This window comes from Equus caballus, chromosome 29 (assembly GCF_041296265.1).
Source record: "Equus caballus isolate H_3958 breed thoroughbred chromosome 29, TB-T2T, whole genome shotgun sequence".
In the NCBI taxonomy this organism is placed as follows: domain Eukaryota; kingdom Metazoa; phylum Chordata; class Mammalia; order Perissodactyla; family Equidae; genus Equus; species Equus caballus.
Genome location: NC_091712.1, coordinates 20,644,742 through 20,664,762, shown reverse-complemented (window position 1 = coordinate 20,664,762; position 20,021 = coordinate 20,644,742). Strand labels below are relative to the sequence as shown.

At 36.2% G+C, this 20,021-nt stretch overlaps 1 protein-coding gene across 12 annotated transcripts in view; it reads right to left on the bottom strand.

Moving 5' to 3' along the window:
* The window catches only part of ODAD2 (outer dynein arm docking complex subunit 2), a 186,688-nt gene that overhangs the window by 153,636 nt on the left and 13,031 nt on the right, over positions 1-20,021 (bottom strand). For 6 of the 12 annotated variants that reach the window (XM_023632245.2, XM_070254738.1, XM_023632243.2 and 3 more), the window contains exons 5-9: positions 19,345-19,451; positions 19,033-19,169; positions 16,519-16,635; positions 4,651-4,856; positions 2,618-2,716 (exon numbers count right to left, since the gene is read on the bottom strand). In XM_023632245.2, the coding sequence (XP_023488013.1) occupies positions 2,618-2,716; positions 4,651-4,856; positions 16,519-16,635; positions 19,033-19,169; positions 19,345-19,451 (666 nt within the window). Of the gene's footprint in view, positions 1-2,617; positions 2,717-4,650; positions 4,857-16,518; positions 16,636-16,852; positions 17,151-17,441; positions 18,158-18,221; positions 18,580-19,032; positions 19,170-19,344; positions 19,452-20,021 lie in introns of those variants that run through there. The other 6 variants (XM_070254744.1, XM_070254742.1, XM_070254740.1 and 3 more) reach the window with 6 other exon arrangements.

Sequence of the window (20,021 nt, the reverse complement as noted above, 5' to 3'; positions counted from 1 at the left end):
AAGAGAGGGGAACTTCCTCAACTTGATAAAGAAAATGTACAAAACCTACACTATCATCATACTTATTGGTGAAAGACTGAATGCTTTCCCCCGAATTTGGAGAGCAAGCAAGGACGTCCACTTTGACTACTGCTAGTCAACACAGTACTAGAGTTTCTACTTCCAGATGGAAATCTAACAAAACACGTGCAGGACTGGTATGGTGAAAACTACAAAATGCTGGTGAAAAAAAGCAAAGACCTAAATGAAGAGCGAGACATACACTGTTCATAGATTGGAAGATTCTACATAGTTAAGATACCAATTCTCCCAAAATTAATAGAGAGATTTAATGTAATTTCCATCAAAATCCTCAGTAAGATTTTTTGCGGGTATAAAGCAAGATTATTCTAAATTCATGTGGAAAGGGAAGGAACTAGATTAGCTAAAGCAATTTGAGGGGGAGGGAGGGGAGAGAAAAATAGTGAGAAGAATCACTTTACCAGATTTCAAGATTTAGTATACAGCTACAGGAATCAAGATTGTTTGGTACTGGCGAAGGGCTAGATACAAAAATCCATGGAACAGAATAGAGACTCAGAAATAGCCCCACACACGTATAACCAAGTGATTTTTAACAAAGGTGCAAAAGCAATTCAATGGTGGAAAGAGAGCCTTTCCATCAAATGGTGATGGAGCAATTGTACATTCATAGGCAAAAATATGAACCTTGATCTAAGTCTCACGCCTTAGATAAAATTAACTCAAAATGGATCACAGTTTTTAATGTAAAATGCAAAAAACTTTTAGAAAAAAACAGGATATTATGTTCAGGACCAAGGGCTTCATGAAGGGTTCTTAGACAAGACATCAAAAGCACAATCGGTAAAAGAAAAAAATGTTAAATCGGACTTCATCAAAGTTAAAAACTTGTTCTATGACTCTATTAAAAGGATGAAAAGACAAATTATGGAGAGAGAGAAAATATTTGCAAACTACAAATCCAACTAAGGATATTCAGAATACATAAAAATTTCTCAAAACTCAACGTTAAAAAAAAATCCAATCAGAAAATGAGCAAAAGACATAAAGAGACATTTCGTTGAAGAACACATGTGCATGGCAATAAGCTCATGAAAAGATGTCTAACATCAGCTCCATTAAGGAAATGCTAAGATCATGATGAGCTATCACGGAACATCTTTTAGAATGGCTAAAATAAAAAATAAGACAATACCAAATACTGGAGAGGAAACGGAGAAACTGAGTCTCAAACGTTGCTGATGGGAATGTAAATGGTGCAGCCACTAAAATGTTTGGCAGTTTCTTAGAAAGCTAAATACACAATTGCCATATGTGTCAGTAATTGGGCATTTATCCTAGAGAAATGAAAACTTACATCCACATAAAGCCTTACATGATTGTTCATAGCATCTTTATTTTTAATAGCCCAAAACTGCAAACAACTAAAATGTCCCTCAATAGGTGAATAATTAAACAAACTGTGGTACCTCCATACCATGGAATGCTACTCAGCAATAAAAAGGGACAAGCTATTAACACAACTTGGATGGACCTCAAGGGAGATGAAAAATAAGCCAATATCAAAAATACATGATTCTATTTATACGACATTCTCAAAATGACAAAAGTATAGAAATGGAAAACAGATGAATGGCTTCCAGGAATTAGGAATGATGGGGGAAGGGGAGTAGGTGTGACTATAAAGGGGTAGCAGGAGGGACTTGTGTGTGGTGATGGCACAGCACTGGGTCCTGATTGCTGTGGTCATCACACAAACCTATGTGATAAAATGACACGGAACTGTGCATAAATGCTGTACAATGTTAATCTCCTGGTTTGATGCTGTGCTATAGTTATGGATGATGGACCCATTGTGGGAAGCCAGGTGAAGGGTGTACAAGATCTCTCTGTACTGTCTCTGCAACTTTCTGTGAATCTATATTTCAAAATAAAAAGTTAAAGAAAAAATTTTAAAACACATTGAATATGTTGAACCCCCCCAAAAATAGCATAAATGTAGTAGAGTGTCTTAAAGTTTGAGTTTTCCAAGTGTGCAAACTTTATAATGTGAAATTTCTGGCATTTCTTCCCACCACCACTCTAAAACTTTCTAATAAAAACGACTAACCCTTCTCTTCCAAATACATCACTTTTGTTGTCAAACTGAAAATCAGGTAAGAAGTTTATTAGTTAGCCTTCTATTAATGGCTGTTTTAATGAGAAATGACATATATCACTTTAAAATTGGCAGTCAGTTGGTGATCAGTCAAGTGAGGCCCAGAAAGGTGACTTATCTTTGCTCTGACATGATTGTTCAGAGGCAAGAGATCAGCTAAGAGCTCAGTTTTGCTACCACTTAGTTCACTGCTCTTTGCATTAAATTTTCATAGTTATCTAATACCAGTAGATCCCTATATTTTATATTTTAAGTAACTCTTCATTAAAAGGAGATCTTATAAATATATTTAAAGAAATCCACTATTACCATTTTTACAACATTCCTAGTAACTTTCCATTAGATATCTTAGGACTCTAATATAATAGTAAGAACACCATTAATTAGCATTCACCAGCCCGTAGTGCAAGAGATGGCTACAAAGAACTGGTCACACACCGAACTATCTGTGCTCTTCCGGGTGAAACAGATGGTCTGGCCTTTTCAAGTCTTCCTATATGTTTTTCCTCTTGGCTGTCTCTTACTAAGCTTCTGCGCCTAAAAGAATATTAAGTTTATTAATTACTTTATGCTAATTAATAGGAAATTACAAATGAAACATATACAAATATTCCATCATTTTCATGCACCCAAATGTTGTGTGTTCCTGACACACAGAATGACTATGAATTCCAGCCTCTGACACCTGAGATGTCCCTCTGTCCTTCAAGCTCATCCATGCATTTTATTTTTATTTTATTTATTTATTTATTTATTTTTGAGGAAGATTAGCCTTGAGCTAACATCTTCTGCCAATCCTCCTCTTTTTGCTAAGGAAGACTGGCCCTGAGCTAACATCCATGCCCATCTTCCTCTACTTTCTATGTGGGACATCTACCACAGCATAGCTTGCCAAGCAGTGCCATGTCTGCACCTGGGATCCAAACTGGCGAACCCTGGGCCACTGAAGCTGAACGTGCGCACTTAACCACTGAGCCACCGGGCCAGCCCCTGCCCCCCCCATGCATTTTATATAATGAAGAAGTGGTTTGCATGGTATTTCTTTGCACCAGGAACAGGTCTTCACAAGCTGCCATCATTGTGTTAAGTCCTGTGCTGTGTGTCCTCTGTCCTAGGTGCTTATTGCCCTGGATTAAAGTTGCCTATTTTCTTACCTTCCCTACCCACCATTGCAGCAGGGCCTGTATCTGTTTTCCAGGCATTCTCAGGCTTGGCATAGTCCTTGGCACATATTGGGTTTTCATTAAATACTTGTTAAGTAAATTCTTAATTGAAAAAAATAAGCATATGGAAAAAGCAGTATTTTAAAATTCACCTCCCATTTAATAGAGTAGCCCACACATTTGTCATTTTCAGACTCACTGTTTCTAACAGAGTCACAAAGGTCAGACACCCCAAAATTGATGAGAATTAGAGGAGCAAGCATGTCTCCTCTATCCACAGGACTCCTTCCTCTGTCAGCTCTCTGGGGTTGCTTCCAAAACACACTCCCCCTGTGGTTTCAGAATCCCTGCAGGTGAGGGTTCCCATGTGAACAGCTGGGAGCCAATTCTTCACCCAATCAGGTGACAACATAGAACATTAAAGATAGGTTTAGGGGCCGACCTGGTGGCAAAGTGGTTAAGTTTGTGTGCTCTGCTTTGGCAGCCCAGGGTTCGCAGGTTCAGATCCCGGGTGCAGACCTATCCACCACTCACCAGGCCATGCTGTGACAGCGTCCCACACACAAAATAGAGGAAGAATGGCATGGATGATAGCTCAGGGCTACTCTTCCTCACCAAAAAAAAAAAAGGCTGAAATTTGTAAGTCTATTTGTTAAATCTTCACAAAGTGCTCTAGGCGCTTCTGACTGCCTTGGCATTTACATAACACTGGCCCTTAATCTTTGCTTTGGCACCTATTTATAGAGGGTCCTAAATGGAACTAGTCTTGTATATTTCAGACATGCATCAAACCAGTGTCCACTTTACTTAGGTCTGATAATATTTTTGAGGCTCTAGCCTTTCTAGAGTATTTACTAAAGTTCTGTTAATAGACACGATACGATCTCTGTGAAGGTTTCCCTAATTAACTCCACATAATTTTAATTTTAATCACATAATTTTAATCCAAATCCTCCTAACACTTAATCAGGTCCCTACCACTATGTTTCCCTTTCCCATGGGATTTCTCCGTGTGTTTCATCGTCTTTTTCACGTATTTTTTGCCCTGACTCACCAACTACATGAATGTGAACTGGGTTTTTCCCTTCCCATCATGGAGCTCCACATTCAAACCCTGTTGATGTCCAATCTTCCTGCTTGGAATATGAAGGAGAGCAGGAAGGAGTTAACTTCTATCATGGAGGGAGGTGTAAACGTGTAAATATCTACTCTGTGTTTTTCTACTATGAAATAAAGTTATGTGAAAAATTAGGCAAACGTGGTTACTGAAGATGTATCAGAAAACTCATCATGCAAACGTCTACATACTCTTTGGAATCAACAGTGGCCTTCCAGTTTAAACTTGGCTCTAATCTCTTGGTCATTCGAGTCTTCCCAAAATTAATTTGGTTCTTCTCCTGTGTACTCCTGTCTGAACCAGTAACAGCTTTACGAAAGGTGATTGCTTCCTCTTTCTTAGGTTCCTCGTTAGGCTGGTCCTTTTCCTTTTGTTGTTCTTCACTGAATGCAAACTCCTTTATTTAAAAAAAAATTAAGAATAAGTTTTACCATGATATCACTTCTGAATTATCAGGACTATCTGAAAATTAACACAGGTGATAAAGTCAGAAAAGGAAGTCTCAGATGCATCCCACTTTAGTTGCTTAGCAACACAAATTGAATAAGGGCAACTTCAGGATGGAGGCCTCTATTGGAGTTAGGCTGGCAGTAATGTGACCTTCCTAAACTTGCACCTCTGCTACTGCACACACAGATACAACAGCAGGGTTGGACCTACTCACTCCTCACCAACAATATATATTATAAGCTCTAAAGCAGCAACTAAGAAGCTTTTAAAAAGAAGTATAATTGATGAAATAATAGTATAAATAAAATAGAAACATTTCTAACAGCTTACTTCATTTTCAAAAGGGGAAGAAAAAGAGAAAAAGAGAACAAAGAACAAATGGGACAAAGAGAAAACAACTAGCAAGACGGTAAATTTAAATTCAACTCTATCAGTAGTTACGTTAAATGAAAATGATGTAAAAATTTCAATTAAAAGAGAAATCATCAGACCGGGTGAAAAAGGAAAACCCAACTATTTGTGGTCTAAAAGGAACCACTTCATATATAAAGATATAAATACAGTAAAAGACTGGAGAAAAATATTCCATGCAAACAATAATCAAAAGAAAGCAGGAATGGCTGTATTAAAATCACACAAAATAGACTTCAAAACAAATAATATTATCAGAAATAAAGAGGGAGATACACAATGACAAAGAGCCAATTAACCCACAATTCTAATTGTGTATTCACCAAACGAGAACTTCAAAATACATAAAGCAAAAGTAGAACTAAAAGGAAAAATAGATAAACCTGCATTTAGGAGACTTCAAAACTCCTCTCTCAGTAATCAACAAAACGAGCAGACAAAAAGTTAACAAGCATATAAAAGACCTGAGCAATGCTATCAACCAACTTGACATAATTGATATTTATAGAACGTGCCATCCAACAGCTGAATACATATTCTTCTCAAATGCACAAGGAAAAATTCACCAAAATAGACCATATACTGGGCCATAAAACAAACATCCACTAATTTAAAAGAACTAAAATCACACAAAACATCTTCCCTTAATACAATAGAATTAAATTATAAATCAGTAAAAGAAAGAGATCTGGAAAGTCCTCAGATATGTGGATTTGCATGAAAACATATCAAAATCTATGGGACACAGTTTATGTATTGCTCATAAGAAATTTATGGCACAAAACTTTACAGTAGAAAAAAATTAAGGTCTCAAATCAATGTCTAAGCTTCCAACTTAAGAAATTAAACAAGAGCAAATTAAACCCAAAGAAAGCAGAAGGAAGAAAATCTTAAAGGTAAGATAAGAGAAATAAAATAAAATAGAAAGCAGACAAATAATAGAGAAAATCAATTAAATAAATAGCTGTTCTTTGAAAAGATCAATAAAATTGATAACTTCTTTCCAGAATAATCAAGAATAAAAAGAGAGAAGACATAAATGACCAATATTAGGGAGGGAAAAGGGGTTATCACAGCAGATCCTTCAGATATTAAAGGATAATGCTAGATTGTTGTACTTGATTCCAATAAATTAGATGGATTAGACAAAATGTACAAATTCATTTCAAGACACAAACTACCAAAGCTCAACAAGACAAATAAATCTGAATAGTTCTATACCTATTAAGGAAATCAAATTCTCAATATAGAAACCTTCCAACAAAGAAAGCTCCAGGTACAGATGGCTTCACTGGCAAATTCTACCAAACGTTTAAGAAACAAATAATACCCAATCTACACAAAGAATTCTAGAAAGAAGAAAAGTAATGAATACTTCTCAATTTATTTTATGAGGCCACATTACCCAGATACCAAAACAAGACAAAGACATTAAAAGATAAATGCAGGGGATGGCCTTGTGGTGCAGTGGCTGGGTTCGCATGCTCTGCTTTGGCAGGCTGGGGTTTATGGGTTTAGATCCCAAGCATGGACCTACACTCCACTCATCAAGCCATACTGTGACTGTCCCCCACACGCAAAGTAAAGGAAGACTGGCATAGATGTTAGCTCAGTGACAGTCTTCCCCAAGCAAAAAGAGGAAGATTGGCAAAATATGTTAGCACAGGGCCAATCTTCCTTACCAAAAAAAGATAAATGTGAACCGATACCCTTTACGAATATAGAGGCAAAAGTCTTCAGTAAAATATTATCAAATTACATCCAGCAATATGAAACAGGGTAAGACATCATGACCAAGTAGGATTTATCCCAAGATTCAACGTTAGTTCAAGATTCAAAAATCAATGTAATGATGATAGCAACAGACTAAAGAAGAAAAATTATGTGATCATCTCAAGAGATGTAGCAAAATCACCACCTCCAAGCAGTAATGGGCTCATCCCCCATGGTTTAAGGAGGCCCCATGGGAGGCAAGTAATAAGGCACTCTTCCCCTCCCAATCAAGGTGGTGTCAGCAGAGGCCTAGTGGGGAGATTGAACTTCCATCCCTGCCCAGTGGTAATGAAGCAACCCACAGCACCAGGGTTGCCCATGGAGACTAAGTGGGGAACTTGGACTTTCACCACCACCTCTCAGTACCCCCAGACCTCCAGCAGTGAGCCGTCAGAGATGGCCTGCTAAAACAAAAATGTAAATAAAATCCGAAGTTTCACAACATAATGGCAAAAATGTCCAAATCACAATCAAAAATCACTTGTCATGCTAAGAACCAGGAAGATCACAACTTGAATGAGAAACAATAACGAACAGATGCTTATGCCAAAATGAAACACATCTTGGAATCATCCGAGATCTTAAAGCAGCCATCACAAAAACACTTCAGTGAGCAATTACAGAGACTTGAAACAAATGAAAAACTAGGAAGTCTCAGCAAATAAACAGAAGATTAAAAAAAGAACCAAATAGAAATTTTGAAACTGAAATTTACAAACAAAAATAAAAACTCATCATATAGGCTTAACAAGAGGATGGAGAGGACAGAGGAAAGAATCCATGAACCTGAAGACAAAGCAACAGAAATTAACCAATATGAACAACAAAGAGAAAACAGATTGAAAAAGAAATGAACAGAACCTCAGGAGCTGTGGGACCATAAAAAAATCATGTCATCAGAGCACCAGAAGGAGAGGAGAAAGAAGACAAGACTGAAAATGCATTCTAAGAATGTCTGAAATTTTCCCAAAATTGGAAAAAGATATAAATCAAAGATTCAAGAAGTTGAGCAAACCCTAAACAGAATAAACCCAAAGAATTCCATGCCAAGACACATAATCAAACTCCATAAAACTAAAGACAAGGAAAACTCTTAACAGCAGTGAGAGAGAAACAATAGTTTACCTATAAAGGAAAAACAATTAAAATAAAAGCAGATTTCTCATGAGAAACCATGGAGGCCAGAAGGACTGGAACAAAATTTTTCAAGTACTGAAAGTAAAGAACTGTCAACCCAGGATACTACATCCAGTGTAAATAGTCTTCAGAAATGAAGGGGAAATCAAGATGTTCTCAGATGAAAAAAGCTAAGAGCATTTGTCACCAACAGACTACCCTACAGGAAAAAAGTTCTTTAAGAGAAAGGAGATGGTAAAAGAAGGAAACTTGCAACATCAGAAAGGAAGAAAAGAACATTGGAAAGAACAAAAGTGTGGGTACATAGAAAAGACTTTCATTCTCCTCTTGAGTTTTCTAAATGATGTTTGAATGTTGAAGCAAAAAATTATAACACTCTCATATAGTTATTAATATATGTAGAAGAAATGGAGACAATTATAAATGACAGAGAGTAAAGGGACTTAAAGAGAGGTATGGTTCTATATTCGCTTAAAATGGTAAAATATCAAACCAGCAAATTATGATAAATTGTGTATGTATAATATAGTACAAGACCCACAGGAACCACAAAAAAATCTATACAAAGAGATACACTTAAAACACTATGGATAAATCAAATGGAATTCTAAAAAATGTTCAAGTAATCCACAGAAAAACAAGAAACAGGAAAATAAAAAACAGAAAGAACAGACAGAAAACAAAACTAAACTGCAGACTTAAGCCCTAATATAGCAATAATTAAATGTAAAGGACCTAAACACACCAATAGATAGCCCTTCACAGAGTGGATTTAAAAAATGACTCAGGCTGTCTAGAAGAAACTAACTTCAAATAGAGTGATAAGTAGCTTGAAAGTAAGAGGAGGAGAAAGATACACCATGCAAACTTTAGTTAAAAGAAAGCAGGAGTGGCTATATTAACATCAGATTAAGCAGAACTCAGGAAAAAGAAAATTACCAAGGACAGAGAGGGACATCACATAATGATAAAATGGTCAATCTATCAAGACATAACAATTCTAATGCATATGCATACCTACAAATACAAAAACAGAACTAAAAAGAGAAACAGACAAATCCACAATTATAGTCAGAAGACTTCAGCACCCCTCTCTCAACAACCCATAGAGAATCAGCGAGAATACAGAAGTCAACACCACCAAAAAGCACACGATTTAATCCACATTTATAGAACACTCCACTCTACAAAGCAGAACACACATTCTTTTCAAGCATCTGAAGACATACACCAAGGGAGACCATATCCTGGGTTATACAACAAACCTCAACAAATTCAAAAGAATTAAAATTATTCACAGTATGTTCTCTGACCACAATAGAATTAAACTAACAATCAATAACAGAAACATAATAGGAAAATCTCCAAATATTTGTACACTAAACAACATAATTCTAAATAACTCATGGATCAAAGAGGAAGTCTCAAGGAAAATTTGTTTTAAATGCACCAAACTGAATGAAAATGAAAATACAGCATATCAAAATGTATGGTAGGCAGGTGAAGAAGTTCTGCAAGGGAAATTTATAACACTAAATGCTCATATTAGAAAAGAAGAAAACTCAAATCAATACTCTAAGCTGCTATCTTAAAAAACTAGAAAAAGCAGAGCAATATGAACCCAAAATAAGCAGGAGGATGTAAAAATAGATGCACCTCCAAATGTCAATCATTATGGTGGGAACAGGGAAGTGAAGACTGCCTTACATCTTACCATCGTCCTGTCCCCAGTGAGATGCTCACTTACTAGCACCAGGAGATGTCCCCTGAAGGTCCTTGTCCATTCACAGATAGCTTCTCTATAGTTGATGGTAGATTTAACAGAATTCTTTCAACGAATGTGAATATTTTTAGTGTATGCTTTGAGTAAAATATTATTCATATCTGAAATTATCAAGATACCTATAAATGCAAATATGACTACATTAAATTAAATGTATGATAAAAATGAAAAAAAAACCCCTAGAAAAATAGAGTAAGTGAAACCTATAGTAAAAAGAAGAAAAGAATTAACAAATACCAAAGGGAAGTAGAAAAAGGAAAAATAGAGAAAAATCAATGACACCAAAAGCTAGTTCTTTGAGAAAATTGACAAAATTGATAGACCTCTAACCAGATGAATCAAGAAAAAATAAAACACCAATAATCAATATCAAGTATGAGTGACATAACAATAGCTACAGATTCTACAGATATTGAAAGGTTAATAAGAGAATACTATGAACAAGTTTATACTAATAAATTCAACAATTTAGATGAAATGGACAAATTCCTTTAAAGACAATCTTCCAAAGCTCCCTCAAGAAGAAACAGATAAACGCATGGCCCTATAACTAGCCAAGACACTGAATTTTAGTTAAAAACTTTCCCACAAAGAACCCTTCAGGCCCAGATGGCTTCGCTGGTGAATTCTACCAAGCATTTAAGACAGAAAGAATACCAGTTCTACAAAAACTGACAAAACTTCCCAACTCATTCTATAAGACCAGTATTACTCAAATACCAAAACCAGACAAAGATTAAAGAAAACTACACATCAATAATCTTATAAATATAGATGCAAAACATCTTAACAAATTAAATCCAAAATATATTAAAAAGATAATATACCCTGAACAAATGAAGTTTGTCCCAGAAATGTAAGGTTGGTTTATCATTTGGCAATCAATGTAATTCACATGTTAACAAACTAAAAAAGAAAAAGCACATGATCATTTCAATAAGTACAGCAGTACCATTTGATGAAATCCAACAGCCATTCCTAATGAAAGTTCTCAACAATTTGAAAATAGAGGGGAACTACTCAACTTTATAAATTTCATCTGTGAAAAACATAACATCATACTTAAAAGCGAGAAACAAAGTTTTCCCTTTACCATCAGGAACAAGAGATCATTTCTATTCAGTTCTGTACTGGAGCTTCCAGCTAATGCATTAAGGAAAGAAAAAGACATAAAATGCACTGAGATTGGAAAGGAAGAGGTAAAATGATCATTTGCAGACAATATGATCATCTACATAGAAAACCCTCTGGAATCTACAAACCAGATACCAAACTAATAAGGGAGTTTAGTAATGTTTCAGAATATAAAATCAACATACAAAAGTCAAGTGCATTTTTATACAGCAGCAACAAACAATCAGGAGCTGTAATTTAAAAACTACCATTAACAATAGCCCCCAAATATGAAATACTTACAGATAGGTGTCACAAGAGATGTGTAAGACCTGTGTACTGCAAGTTATAAAACATTGCTGAAATTAAACAAGACCTAAATAAACGGAGAGACATACTGTGTTCACTGATTGGAAAGCTTAATATTGTTAAGATGTCACTTCTCCCTAAATTGACCTATAGATTCAACATAATCTCAACGATAATTTCTTTAGGCTTTTCATGAAGAAATTGACAAGATGACTCCAATATTCTAATGCACATACAAAAGACACAGAATAGCCAAGCAACTTTCAAAAAGAACAATACTGGTGGATGTACACTACCTGACTTCAAGACTTATTATAAAGCTACAGTAATCAAGACAGTGTGATACTGGTATAAAAATGGATAAATAGAGGAATGACACAGAAATACACCCACATAAATGGACAACTGATTTTTGACAAAGGTGTAAAGGTAATTCAGTGGAGAAAGGATACTTTTATCAACAAATACAGGTGCTAGAACAACCAGACATCTACACACAAAAGAAAAAAAAGAACTTTGATTCATACCTCACATCATATACAAAAAATAAGTTAAAATGGATCATAGACCTAAATGTAAAACCTACCATTTAAAATCTTCTAGAAGAAAATATTGGAGAAAATCTTTGTGACATTGGGTTTAGCAAACCTTTATTAGATACAACAATATCTTAAAAAGTGAATAAATTGGACTTCATCAAAATTGAGAACATATGCTCTTTGAGAGATCCTGTTTGGAGAATGAAATAACAAGCCAGCAACTGGGAGAAAATATTTAAAAATCATATATCCGACAGAATATATAAGCCAAGAATATATATAAAGATCTCTCACAACTGAGTCATAAGAAACCAAACGACCCAATAAAAAAAAAAATGGGCAAAAGATCTGAATAGACACTTTACCACCTAAGATATATGAATGGCATATGAAAGGATGCATTCAAGATATGCAAATTAAAATTCAGTGAGATACCAGAACACCTCTATTAGAATGTCTAAAAGTAAAGGACTGACCAGACCAATTATTGACGAGTATGTAGAAGAACTGAGACTCTCATACACTGCCAGCATGCATGTAAAATATTACAACCACTTTGGAGAGCAGTTTACCAGTTGCTTAAAAAGTTAAACATACAACTATCGTATACCAGTAATTTAACTCCTTGCCATTTCACTCCGAAGTTTTGCCCAAGAGAACTGAAGGCATATGATCTGTAAAAATAAACACCTCAAAAAAAATGTTAAAAATATGAGACCTTAAATTTTAAAGATATATACAATGTTTGGAAGGTAAAGTAAAGGAATATTTGCAGAAAGTAGGATGGTGGGGATGGGGGCGATGAGAGAAAAGAAAATCAGAGGATCAATCACAGAGGACCAACATCCAACTAGTAAGTTTCAAAAAAAAGAACAGAGAGAACAGAAAGGAAAAAATGATTAAAGATGTCATACAAAAAATATTTTTCCAGTTCTGAAGGACTTAGATCATCATTAATGAAAAGCAAACAAAAACCAGCACCAACCATATCATCATGAAAATTACAGAACGTCAGGAACAAGAGAAGACCCTAAAGGCCCCATTAGATGGGAAAAGCCAAAACAAACAGGTCACATAGGAAAAAATGCCTTTAAAATTCTAAGTAAAAATTATTTTCAAACTATCATTATAGAAACAACAACTGAGAGAGAATAAATATATTTTAAAACATGCTAACCCTCAATTTTTCCCTCCTATGTGCCTCTTTAACTCAGGAAGCTCCACCAAAATAATGGGGTGCATCAAAAAAAGGAAAACTGAGTAAAAGGGAGCTTTCTCACCATGATAAACACCATATAGGAAAAGGCCACAGCTAACATCATATTCAATGGTGGAAGCCAGAAAGCTTTTCCCCAAAGATCAGAAATAAGACAAGGAGCCTGCTTTCACCACTTTTATTAAACACAGTCCTGAAAGTTCTAGCCACATTAATTAGGCAAGAAAAATAAATTTTAAAACATCCAAATTGGAAAGGAAGAAGTAAAACTCTCTCTTCACAGATGACATGACCTTATATATAGAAAAACCTAGACTCAAAAAAAAGTAACTGAGTTAATAAATGAATTCAGCAAAACTGCAGGATTTGATTTTGAATTTAACACTCAAAAATCAGATCTGATTTTGAGGCTGGCACCATGGCCTAGTGGTTAAGTTTGCGTACTCTGCTTTGGCCGTCTGGGTTTGCAGGTTTGGATCCCAGGTGCAGACCTATACCACTCGTCAGCCATGCTGTGGCTGAGACCCACATATAAAATAGAGGAAGACTGGCACAGATGTTAGCTCAGATGAATCTTCCTCAAGCAAAAAGAGGAATATTGGCAACAGATGTTAGCTCAGGGCAAATCTTCCTCAGCAAAAAAAAAAAAAAAATCAGATCTGATTTCAATACTCAAAAATCAGCTGTATTTCTATACACTAGTAGTCAACAATCAAAAAGGTAATTAAGAAAAACAACTCCACTTACAACAGCATCAAAAAGAATAAAATATTAAGAAATAAATTTAAACAAGGAGAGAAAAGAATTACACACTGAAAACTATAAAACACTGCTGGAAGAAATTAAAGAAGACAAAAACAAATGGAAAGACATCCCATGTTCATGGATTGGAAGCCAATATTGTTAAGATGACAATGCTATATAAAGCAGTCTACAGGTTCACTAGGATCCATATCAAAATCTCATCAGTGTATTTGCAGAAATGGTAAAACCAAGCCTAAAATTCACATAGAAAGTCAAGGGACCCTTAATAGTCAAAACAGTCATGAAAAATAAAAGCAAAGTTTGAAGACTCATATGTTCTTATTTCAAAACTACTACAAAGCTACAGTAATCAAAATAGTATGGGACTAATATAAAGATTCCATATAGACTGATGGAATAGAACTGTGAACCCCAAAATAAACCCCTTATACGCCTGGTCAATTGATTTTCCATAAGGATGACAAGACCTCTCAATGAAGAAAGAACAATTTATTCAATGAATGGTGCTGGGAAAACTGGATACCCACATGCAAAAGAATGAAATTGGACTCTTACCTTACACCATTTACAAAACATAAGTCAAAATGAATCAAAGACCTAGACTTAAGAGTTAAAACTATAAAATTCTTAGAAGAAAACATAGGAGCAAATCTTCACGACCTTGTATTTAGCAATGATTTCTTAAATATGCTAACAAAAACACAGACAACAACAACAACAATTATTAATTAGACTTTATCAAAATTAACAATGTTTGTGCATCAAAGCACACTATCAAGATGAGTGAAAAGACAACCCACAGAATGAGAGAAAATATTTGCACATCTTTTATGTGATAAGGGATTAATATCCACAATACATAAAGAACTCCTACAGCACAACAAGAAAAAGACAACCCAATTTTTTAAATAGGCAAATGACTCAAATAGACATTTCTTCAAAGAAGATACACAAATGGCCAATAAGCACATGAAAATATGCTCAACATCACTAATCATTAGTAAAATGCAAATCAAAACCACAATGAAATACCATACTTCACACTTCCTAAGATGTCTAAAATAAAACACACACACACACACACAGAAGATAACAAGTGTTAGAGGATGTGGGGAAACTAGAATCCTCGGATATTGCTGGTAGGAATTTAAAATGGTTCAGCTGCTGTGAAAACTATTTGGCAATTCCTCCAAAAGTTAAGCATAGAAATACCACATGACCCAGAAATTCCACTCCTAGGTATAAACCCAAAAGAATTGAAAACAGGGACTCAAACATATACCTGTGTCAATATTCATAACATTTTTCAAAATAACCAAAAGGTGGAAACAACTCAAGTGTCCATCAGTAGATGAATGGATAAACAAAATGTAGTATATATGTAAATGAAATACTATTCAGCCATAAAAATGAATGAAGTTCTGACACATGCTACAACATGGATGAACCATGAAAAGATTATGCTAAGTGAAATAAGCCCAACAGAAAAGAACAAATATCATATGATTCCACTTATCTAAAATATCTAGAATAGGGAAATTCATAGAGACAGAAAGTAGATTAGAGTTTACCAGGAGCAAGGGGAAGAGGAATGGGGAGTTATTGTTTAATGGGTACAGAGTTTTAGTTTGGGATGATGAAAGAGATCTGGAAATAGACAGGAGCAATGGTTGCACAACATTGTGAATGTAATCAATGCCGCTGAAAGATACACTTAAAATGGTTAAAATAGAGAATTTTGTGAATATATTTTGCTACAATAATAACAACAAAGGAAAACCAGAGTCTGGGAAACAGGTGATCAAACACCAGGAAACAAAAAGAATTCACAGGATGATGACAAAGAGAAGTACCAAGACAAGAGCTGCATCAGTCTAGCAAAAAACTGGAGTACTCAAGAAGCAGCGGGGACAGAAAGAAGACCTCACAAATTATCCCAAATGGGGCCTGTGGAACTGACACCCAGTCAAGAAGGAGGCGGGAGCTTAAGGGCATCACATTTCTTGCATATCATTTCTTACCCACATCAGCTTCAACCAACATTGTACTTCATTAAATACCACATTGGCTGATTTCTCTGTCCAGCACTATTTCAAAGACCATGAAAGACACAAAACAAGCACAGTCCTTGTGCACATGCAGCTGACACACTCATTAAGACAATCCAATTCGGTAGTAATCATGGGATGCCCAGATAGGATAAATACAATTGAAACGTCTAGGCTTCATTAACAGGCCTGAGTCCCTTGTTCTTAGTGTTATTTACTCATAAGGGAAGATGAAAACGTCCTATTTAAAAAGCAATTTGAAATATTATGCCTATTGTGTAAAGAAAATCAGAAACAATCTTAAAGTATTACATTTCCATGTAATATTTACAATTAGGAAATAGTTCATTAATTTTAATGTATATTACTTATATTATTATTATAACTTAATCTTATATCACGAAAAATAGTCTATTAAAAGCAGTGCCTAATAGGCAGAATTATGCTTTTTTGTATACTATAGAAGTTGTAATCCAGTAATATGTTATGAAACTTTAAGAGACTACAAAACTTACCTGTTTAGACATGTTTTCTGAAAATTTTGCTGATTTTTCTTTTAAAAATGTGACAAGGTCTTTATAAACTGCACCTTTTCTCTCATAATTAATTTCCCCCTCATCTTCTGTTTTGCCCTTTGGGAGAAAAAGGTTGGTGGTATTATTAATTCACTAGCAATGTAAGACCCCGATCAATACACCACAACCCAAGCACATGTATTGTTTTCTTCTCTAAAGGATCCATGTGGTAGTCTTTATACATGAAATGTATAGGCAAAACCCTTCCCCCCTAACAATGTCATTCATTCATTCATTCATTCATTCATTCATTCAGCAAGCCTTTACTGAGTACCTCCTCTCTGCGCCTAGGGCACTCTGCTATTGAGCTGAGAACTGACAGCTCCCCTCCATTACATTCCTTCAATGTGACAGTGCATTATGACTTCAAGAGCCTTTGATGAAGTCACAAAAGGCCTCAAGATCAGAATGTCACCACAGAAAAACCTGTTTCTCTTTGTCACACTCTGCTACTGTTCTGTGTGCAGCCCAGTCGCTCGAGGCTTATTTTCTAGGGTAATGATCTCTACGCTGCCATCTGTCCCTCGTCCTCGGCCTCTCTCTTCCTTCTTTTCTCTTTCCCTTCTGTTCCCAATCTTCTCCCTCAACCAAATATATACATACATAAACATAGATAACTGGAGCGTGTTATATAACTGTACACACACACACACACACACACACACACATATATTACACACATAGAACTGCAGTGTTATCACTTTGTTGTAATTGCTGAATAGTTTCACGTTCCTTGTCTTTCATTTTTTTAAATTGAGAGGACTACTTTGATGTTCCCACATCAAATAAATTTATATGTGGATCGATAACATCAAATAAATTTATATATGGATCAATAACTTTTGAAAGGCTCCTTGACCCACCTTCGAAGGTCAAAGAAAATCATTCCTTTTCTTTAGTCTCTTATTTGCTGGCTGGAGATTTCACTTTTCTAAAGTATCAAAAAAAAGCAAAAGTGAAATCCTACTTTGGCTGTCCCCCTGCTCTATGCAGAAATAAGCTGGGTGTCATGCTGATGAGAAAAGCATCAGGAGGCATGTCAGAAGAGGTGCCTAGGAGTAATCTCAAGAAAGTGGCACCAGCATTTTGATACCAACCCAAGCCACGGTGTGACAATTGTCCAAGCAGTGCCCTGTGATAGCTGGGTCCCCATTAAGGATTCGGGTCCTCCCTGCAGAATTTTGCTTGTGAGTCTCAAATTTACATTGGAGACTCCAAGGACAGAGCGTTGCAGAGGAGCAGGCTGAGCTCCTTCTGGAGGTTTGGTGAACAGGTATGAGACTAAAAGTGTTTTAATACGGAAGATTCAGAAGGCTATGTGCCGTATCTCTCAGCTCGAAGCCCACCCATCCACGCTCTGCTTTGTGATACTTGGGCTGGGAATCTGCAAAACCGTGTTTCTCCTTTGCCAGGTTAGGTGGGCTTCCGCCAGCAGGAACTGAAAGGAAGACTGAAAGGCTAGAAGAGGGAGAAGGGACATGCTCCCTCCTGTTTGTCCACTGTTCCTGTTAGAGTCGCCCCAGCAACGGCCCCTCACCCCTGGCAGTGGCAGTTGCTTCCAGTAGCAACAGTTGGTTCCAATTTCCAGGGGGGGTTTTCCCTGTAGTCCCAGAACCAGGCTCATCGGGCCCCCTCAGAAATACCATCATCAGCCGACCGGGGCTCCATCTTCAAAGGTCTGGGTCTCAGCTCTGCCAGTTCCACAAAGATCCTCCTCTGAGCTCCTGAGGTACCAACACTAACTGGCCAGCGCCCCTCCTCAGAGGTCTGGGTCCCACTTTCATAGAGGTCACCTGTGCTCCGAGGGGACCGGCAGAGCCTGGAAATGACCATTCCTCAGAGGTGTGGGTCCCAGTTCTGCGGGGGCCCCTCCTCTGAGCTCCTAAGGGACCTTCACTAAGGCAAGCAGGGTCTATTCTTCAGAGGTCTAAGTCCCAGATCTGCAAGGGCCCTCCTCTGGGATCCTAAGGGACCAGCACAGCTGGGCCGCGCCCCCTGCCCAGAATTCTGGGACCCAGCCTCATGGGGCACTTCCTCCAGGCCTGCACGTTGTGATAACCCTCGTCTTCTCTGTGTCCCCTCATCTCTTAGGGCAGAAGCTGTAGTTATTGCTTCTGAATTACCTCAGTGTTGCTTTTTTCGCCTTTTTTTTCCTTTAATACTTGTGTAACTGATTATGTTGAAGAGATTTTCATTTTCTAAAGTGGAATGGGTCCCTTTGAAGGCCATTTCTTAGAAGACTGACTTAACGCCCTGCAATGAGGAACACTGGGGCTAATACTGAGACAACCTGGGATTGGCCCAGCAAACACATGGCAAAGGGATCTGCTTCAATCCCACAGAACAGTATTTCATTTTCCATGGTCATCGGGATTCAATCCTGGAGACGTGCCTGCATTTACAGAGAGCAAGCTAAGGACCAAAGTCAATACAGTTTTTTAAAAAATTACTTACACCATTTAAAAATACTCCTTCTGAGCTACAAGTAACACACAAAGTTTCAACATCATGCGGTTTCACCAGCACGTAACAAATTTCCCCATGAACTTGTCTCCAAGGGGGGGCTCGACATCCATTTGAAAATTCATAATCTGAAACCAATCATCAATCAATTTAGAGTTTTATAAAATAGGTTGGACTCAAAAAAACAAACATGAACGAAATTTTAAGTTTTCATTTTCTTAAATATTCAATTCTCTTGAAGCATTTTGAAAATATAATTATGAAAATATATATAACATCAAGTGAATCTGAGAAGATGAGAACCTGAGGTATAGTCGATATATTCCAAGACTGTGTGTTCTCCTTTTCCTGAGAAACGTTTAAGCAGCTCTATATCGTTCTTAACAGTCCCTGGATTTAAACGTATTTCCCTGAAACACAGGTTTAGAAATTCATTTGAAGTACTTTAAAACAGAATCGATTGAAAACATTCCATTATATCAGGAGCAATATCTTTTTTACAATTAAAATTGCAATTAAATTATTCAACAACAAAATTGTAGTCAATTTTAGCTATGTCATAATCCTATAATACTGTCAAAACATGAAGAAATTAGCGACCTGTGTTTAATGAAACATTAAATATACTCATTTAAGTATTCACTTTGTTTCTTGTTAGTACCATAATACTAGAAAAGACTAGAAAAATGAACAAGTTAAACCTTAGCAACTCTATGTGATATTTGCATTATAATTTAATAATTTATCTAATAGTCTTAAGAGACTTTGAAAATAACAAGGCTACTTAATGTCTTCAGAATTAGGTGCAACCCCACTAGAATGTTTTAGCCATATTAACTACAAATTTTAATTTTTAGAACTAGAAATATCCACGCAATAAACCAAAATTTTCTTCCAATAAAATTTAATGTTAAATCAGTAGCAATAACTTCCATACTTTATTTTTCTTTTGTTTTTTCTAAAACTCTGAAAGCACTTTT